Source organism: Quercus suber, unplaced genomic scaffold (genome assembly GCF_002906115.3).
Source record: "Quercus suber isolate HL8 unplaced genomic scaffold, Cork oak 2.0 scaffold_189, whole genome shotgun sequence".
NCBI classification, from domain to species: Eukaryota; Viridiplantae; Streptophyta; class Magnoliopsida; order Fagales; family Fagaceae; genus Quercus; species Quercus suber.
In genome coordinates, this window is record NW_027069647.1 from 749,075 (window position 1) to 756,718 (window position 7,644).

General features: G+C 40.5%; 1 protein-coding gene across 1 annotated transcript; it reads left to right on the forward strand.

Annotated features, from left to right (window-relative positions):
* Nucleotides 1-3,832: 3,832 nt before the first annotated feature.
* Nucleotides 3,833-5,725, forward strand: LOC136069786 (uncharacterized). The gene is made up of 3 exons (XM_065778733.1): nucleotides 3,833-4,328; nucleotides 4,452-4,609; nucleotides 5,549-5,725. The coding sequence occupies exons 1-3, from the start codon at nucleotides 3,833-3,835 to the stop codon at nucleotides 5,723-5,725; spliced, it is 831 nt and encodes a 276-aa protein (XP_065634805.1).
* The last annotated feature ends 1,919 nt before the right edge of the window (nucleotides 5,726-7,644 follow it).

Consider the following 7,644-nt stretch of genomic DNA (forward strand, 5'->3'; position numbering starts at 1 on the left):
TAACACTGTAACTAATGTCAAGTCTACTAGCAATAAGGTAAAGAAGACTATCTATCATGCTTCTATAAATAGAGGGGTCAACACTCTTACCTAACAAGTTTACAGTGAGTTTAACATTAGGGCTCATAGGAGTTCTAACAGAACTAGCAGATTCCAAACCAGACTTTTTCACCAGATTTTTAGTATATTTAGATTGAGAAAGAAATATACCTAAATCTTGTTGGCGAATCTGTAATCCTAGGAAGTGAGTCAGCTCTCCAATCATGCTCATCTCGAATTCGGCTTGCATGAGTTTTGAGAAGCCATGAGCAAGTTCATCCTTAGTCGACCCAAAGATGATATCATCAACATAGACTTGAGCAACTATCAACTCATTATCTTCCCTTTTGATAAAGAGAGTTTGATCAGCCTTTCCTCTTGTGAACCCATGTGATACCAGATATTGTGTGAGTCTATTATACCAGGCTCTTGGAGTTTGCTTCAACCCATAAAGTGTCTTTTTAAGGTATAGCACATGATCAGGGAAGTGTGGATCAATGAATCCTTTTGGTTGAGCCACATAGACATCCTCTTTGAGTAACCCATTCAAGAAGGCAGTCTTTACATCCATCTGATATAGTTTGAAATTCAGCTGACATGCTAGGGCAAGCAGAATTCTGATTGACTCCATTCGGGCAACTAGGGCAAATGTTTCATCATAGTCTACTCCCTCCATTTGTGAGTATCCTTGAGCCACAAGTCAAGCCTTATTGCGAATCACATTGCCTTCTTCATCAGTCTTGTTACGGAATATCCACTTTGTACCGATGATGTGCTCACCTTCTGGTCTAGGTACTAGTGTCCAAACATCATTCCTCTGAAACTGAAGTAGTTCATCATGCATTGCTTCGACCCAACTTTCATCTCGTAGTGCTTCCTTAACTTTCTTGGGTTCATCCTGTGACAAATAACAGGAATAAGACACAAAATTAGCAACACATTTATCAACTGTACGTTTCCTTAATGTGAGTTCATTCATGTTTCCTATAATAACTTCAGGGGGATGATTTAATTTGATTCTAGAGGATGGTCTTTTTTTTTTATGAGACACAGAATCTGGTGAAGTGGGAGCATCTGCAGAGTCTTCCAATACTACGGGTACTTGAGGACACAGGTTTTGGTTCAGCAATATCTTGAACTTCCTTAGGCTCAAGAGGAAGAATTTCTTTAGAGAGTTCCTCAATGCCTTTCTTAGTGCTGGAAGCTGAAGACTCATCAATGACCACATTTACTGTTTCCATTACCTTCAGAGTTCTCTTGTTAAATACCCGATAAGCCTTGCTTGTGGATGAGTATCCCAGAAATATGCCTTCATCGCTTCGAGAGTCAAATTTTCCCACATTCTCTCTATCCTTAAGGATGAAGCAAGTGCTTCCAAATATCCTGAAATACTTCACATTTGGCTTTCTTCCTTTCCATAACTCATAGGGAGTCTTTTTGGTACCTGGTCTGAAGTACACCCTATTAACCGTATGACAGGCAGTGTTTACGGCTTTTCCCCATAAGTTTCGAACCACATCTTTGTTATGCAACATGGCTCTGGCCATCTCTTGAATAACTCTATTCTTTCTTTCTACCACACCATTCTGCTGAGGAGTAATAAGAGCAGAGAACTCTTGAGATATACCTGATCTTGTGCAGAAAGACTCCATGTATGAGTTCTCGAATTCTTTACCATGGTCACTTCGAATTCGATCAATCTTTAAGCTCTTTTCATTCTGCAGTCTTGTGCACAAAGCCTCAATGTGCTCAGGAGCATCAAACTTGGATCGGAGTAAGATGACCCAAGTGAATCTAGTGAAGTCGTCTACCACAACCATGATGTACCTTTTTCCACCAAGAGACTCGGTTCTGGTTGGACCCATAAGATCTAAATGCAAAAGCTCCAATGGTCTGGAGGTAGCTGAAGTCTGAGTGCTCGGATGCTTATCTTTTGTCTGTTTCCCAAGTTGACATGGTCCACACACCATATTGCTCATTTTGCTAAGTTTTGGTATTCCCAAGACAGATTCATGCTTAGATACAATGGATAGATGCTTGTAACTAGCATGTCCCATCCGTTGATGCCATAGATCTTCATTAGGCAAACGAATGCTATTGCACACTATATCGGCATCAGGAACCAATCCATAGCAATTGTCCAGAGTGCGAACCCCACTAATAAGCTTCTTTCCAGACTCATTCATGACAAGACACTTTCCTTTTGAGAATAGCACCATGAAGTCTTGATCACATATCTGACTTATGCTCAATAGGTTCACCCTTAGACCTTCTACATAAAGAACATTTGCGATGTCTGGTAGTCCTGGTAAAGATATGATTCCTTTCCCTTTAATTTGTGACTTGCTTTCATCACCAAAAGTCACATTGCCACCTTTTTTAGGCTCAAAGATCTTGAAAAGAGATCGGTCTCCAGTCATGTGTCTTGAGCAACCACTGTCAAGATACCATAGACATGTATCCATTACTTTGAAAGTAGACTTCATCATGAAAAACACTTCATGCTTGGATGACAAATCAGAGGGAATGGTTCTTTCACTCAACTGCCTTTGATGAGCTAAGCCTTTAACTTTTACTTTTCTCAGATGAACTCCTTTGCACATTTTTATTCTGAGACAGTCTAGTTTCTTCTTAGCCAAACTGAGATCCTTTCCAATATTCATTATAAAGGAATTCAAATAACTTTTAAACTTGTGTTTTCTGAGACACTTAAACAAATAGTGATTAGAAAAACAAGATGTATTTGAAAACAAGGATCTTTTCAAGCCAGTTATAGCCATGACAATAGGGGTCAATGGATCAACATAGCAAAGATTAAACCCTAATCAGAGTGTGCCTGCTCTGATACCACTTGATAGGCCACAAACTGAATGACCCCTTGTGATAAAGCCAATTAATTAATTAGCCAAGTTTTTAATTAATCAATTTATCGTGCAATTGCGTGGAAGTACAAACAAATCACCAAAAACTAAATATGCAGCGGAAATTAAATAACACAGTGATTTGTTTACGAATGGGGAAAAACCTCGCGGCAAAAAAAAACCTCACCGGGTGATTTTTAGGTCACCACTCCCAAAACTCCACTATTATCAAATCAAGCGGTTACAAGTAAAGGAATCCCAAGTACCTTACCAACCTACAATTGAACCCTTACCCCAATACCCAATTGGACTTGATCTGTAGCAACAATTCCCACCTTTGATGCACGGCTCCCAAGTACGTGACTAACCAATGCGCGGATCCCAGTACGCGACTTCAGAACACCAACTAAGGAAGAAAGGTTGGCTGCAAAGTTCTTTAGTTTATCCTTTATGATGAATAGCAGGAAGATGCTTGGTTACAAAACCCTACGGTGCAAATACACAGCAACTTCTTGAAGGAAGATGAACTAGGTCAAGAACTTTGTCTTTTGATCACAATTTGCTTGAACAGGGATTGCTCAATGATTTTGCAACTTGTGTCATAATTGACGGCTCTTAAAATAATCTTTTTATATGTTTAGGGTTAGAAGAAAAGAAGGCCCAAAAACATATTCACAGATCCCAAGAAAATTAGATTGGAAATCTGAGTTTTTAAATCTCGACAGATAGCAGGTGTCGAGGTAGCTGTCAAGCAGGTGTCGAACTTTAATGAAATTGCACTTCAGCTTGCTTTTTCTTGGACAGATTTGATGACTTCAACACTTGACCTTGAAACATTGTTTCTTAAAGTATTAAAAACACCTAGAACTATCCAATTACAAGTAGAGTGCGTTTTGTCAAAGGATTAGCCAATTTACATAAATGATTGACATATGTTCTTAACAAGTGAAAACATATATGTCCTAACAGCTCTCAATACGTTTAAACTCGGCCTCCCTACCGACCATGGTTTAAGGAAGTCCTTGACTGGTAAGCCAGTAACTAACGTGCGTCAGCTTATGGACTGCATTGACAAGTATAAAAGAGTTGAGGAAGATCAGCAACAAGGAAAGGAAAAAGATAAGGTTATCCCCCGAGAGAGGAGGGATTTTAGGTCGGATAGATATTGTAATAACAAGCAGCGTAAGGATTTTTCTGGGCAATCAGGATCAGTGAATCTTCAAGTAGTCAACGTTGTATTCAAAAAGCTAGTACATCAAGTTTTAGAAAAGATCAAGAATGAACCATTCTTCAAGTGGCCGAACAAAATGGTGGGAAACCCAGAAAGACGCAATCATAATCTTTATTGTCAATACCATCAGGACCATGGGCATACCACAGAGGATTGCAGGAACTTGTGGGATCATCTAGACCAACTTATCTGCGAGGGTAAATTAAAACAACTCTTACATCATTCCAGCGGCTGAGGAGGTCAGACAAGCTTGGAGCCCTGAAGAGATGATTCTTTAAAACCTGCTTTGGGAACTATTAATGTCATCTTTGCCACACCAGGAAGAACAGGGTCTTGGCCATCTAGGGTAATGTCGGTAGCCTGGTTACTCACAGATGGTAATTATGATCCGAAGAGATCTAGAATGGATATTTCACCAATTTTGGGTTTCTCGGATGAAGACAAAGTGGGAACCATCCAACCCCATGACGATGCTTTGGTAATCACCTTTAGAATTGGGGGGTATGATGTGAAGAGAGTAATGGTGGACCAGGGCAGCGCAGCCAAAATAATGTACCTTGATCTATACAAAGGGCTGAACTTAAAGCCTGACGACTTAACGCCATACAATTCCCCCTGGTGAGTTTTGAAGGAAGGGTTGTAATCCCAAAGGGACAAATACGATTACCTATGCAAACTGGTATAGAGATAGTAGAGGTAGATTTTATTGTCGTGGATGCATATTCACTTTACACTGCAATCATGGCTAGACCTTGGCCTCATACGCTAGGAGCTGTTTCTTCTACCCTGCATCAGAAGGTTAAATATTCATCTGAAGGACAAGTTAGTAACATCCAGGGAGATCAGTCCGTGGCCAGACAATGCTTAGTGGCTGCCATCCAGCATAAGCCTAAAATTGAGTTCTCGGCCTAAGCTGAAAGGGGTTTATACAGTTAAAACCTCAGGCATCGCCCGTCGAAGATCCAGCTGAGGGTGCTAGGTGAGAAGATTTGATAAAAATTGTTATTGGAGACAATCTAGAAAAGTTCTTTCAAGTTGGATCTTAGCTACCTCTGCAAGAGAAGGAACAGCTAATAGAGTTCCTTAAAAGAAACTTTGATGTATTCACCTAGAATGCTTACGAAGCCCCAAGGGTGGATCCAAAATTCATATGTCACCATATGAAGGTCAATTTATTGATTACCCCTAAGAAGCAGCCTCCTTGGCGCCCATCTAAGAAGCATGCTGATGTAGTAAGAGAAAAAGTAATAAAGCTCAAACAAGCTGGAGCTATTAAGGAGATTTTTTTTATCCTGAGTGGCTAGCAAATACTGTGGTAGTGAAGAAGAAGAATGGAAAATGGCGAGTATATGTAGACTTCACTGACTTGAATAAGGCTTGTCTTAAGGATCTATTTCCTATGCCAAAAATTGATCAGCTAGTAGATACCACTGTCGGCCACCCTAGGATGAGTTTCTTGGATGCCTTCCAAGGTTATCACCAAATACCACTAGCCCTGGATGATCAGGAGAAGATTGCTTTTGTCACCCCTATTGGGAACTACCACTACAAAGTGATGCCATTTGGTTTGAAAAACACAGGGTCCATCTACTGAAGAATGATGACGAAGATGTTTGAGCCACAGTTAGGTAAGAGTATTGAGATTTATATAGATGACATGGTGGTGAAGAGCAAGATTGTTTCAAAGCATATGAAGGATCTTGAAAACATTTTTAAAGTTTTCAGAAGATACAAATTGCATTTAAATGCCTTCAAGTGCTCATTTAGCGTCGAATCAGGCAAATTCCTAGGTTACATGGTAACCCATAGGGGGATTGAGGTCAACCCAGATCAGATAAAGGCCATCAACAATTTACAATCTACTCGGAATCCCAAAGAGGTCCAGAAATTGACTGGAATGGCTGCAGCTCTGAACTAGTTTATTTCTCGGTCGGCAGATAGGTGTAGGGCTTTTTTCTCACTGATCAATAAGTGAAAATGATTTGAGTGGATTGAGGAATGTGCTGTAACTTTTCAGCAAATTAAGGATTATTTAGCTCTGTCACTAATCATGTACAGTCATGAGCCAGATGAAGTCTTGTTTGCCTACATTACTGTGACTCCTTGTGCTATAAGTTTGGTGTTGATACGGTTGGACCAAGGTGTACAAAGGCCAGTTTACTACATAAGTAAGTTGCTACATGAGGCCGAGATCCGCTATCTACCATTGGAGAAAGTCATCCTAACAGTAGTACTTGGCACCCGAAAATTGCCTTATTATTTTCAAGCCCATATGGTTGTTGTCCTTACTCAACTCCCACTTAAGACCGTACTCAGGAGCGCATATTACACAGGAAGAATAGCCAAATGGGGCACTATCCTAGGGGCTTTTGACATCAACTATATGCCACTCACCTCTGTGAAGGGACAGATCCTCGCAGATCTAGTAGCCGAGTTCACTGAACCTGCATTAGAAGAATTAATACCATAAATGGACATGGATGAGAAATTAGTTGGCTTGATCTCTCAAAAAGGCCCTTCATTCTAGAAAGTATATGTAGATAGCGCAGCGAACCAGAAAGGGTCTGGAGTGGGAATAGTGCTAATATCTCCAGAAAGGATTGTTATCAAAAAGTCACTAAGACTAGGCTTCACGGCCACAAATAATGAGGCTGAATACGAAACTCTATTGATGGGAAGGGCTATGGTTCAGAGAATAGGAGAAAAGTCAGTGGAGGTGTTCTCTGACTCAAGGCTAGTCGTCGGACAAGTAAAAGGGGAATTTGAGGCAAAAGATGAAAGAATGCAGGAGTACCTAAATCGAGTTAAATGCTTGTAGTTAGAGTTTGAATCCTTTAATTTGCTACACATACCCAGAAGTGGAAATGCACATGCTGATTCTCTGGCCACGCTCGCCATATCCTTGGCGCAGGATTTGCCTAGAGTTATCCTCGTTGAAGACTTGCATAAGCCTATGGGAGCAAGGAGTTAGGTTGTTTAAGTTCATCAAATCAGAGCCGAGTTCAATTGGATAGATCCTATAGTTAAATTCCTGAAGCATGATATTTTGCCTGAAGAGAAGTTAGAAGCCAACAAAGTTCGGAGGAAGGCAACTAGATTCTAGTTATCTGAGAACCATAAATTGTACAAATTCTCTTATTCAGGGCCATACTTGCGATGCATGCATCCTAAAACAGCTGAATCGCTTCTCGAAGAGTTGCATAAAGGAATCTGTGGTAGCCATACTAGAGGTAAATCTTTAGCTCATAGAGCCATTACTTAAGGTTATTGGTGGCCAAACATGCAGAAGGATGCCCATGAATATGTTAAGAGATGCGATCAGTGCCAACGGTTTGCGCCGAACATACATCAACCAGGAGGAGTCCTTAATCCACTGTTTAGCCCATGGCCATTTGCTCAATGGGGCTTAGATATCGTGGGTTCATTCCCTAAGGCCGTAGGAAATAAGAAGTACCTTCTGGTCGACACAGACTATTTCACCAAATAAGTTGAAGCTGAGCCTTTAGCCAATAT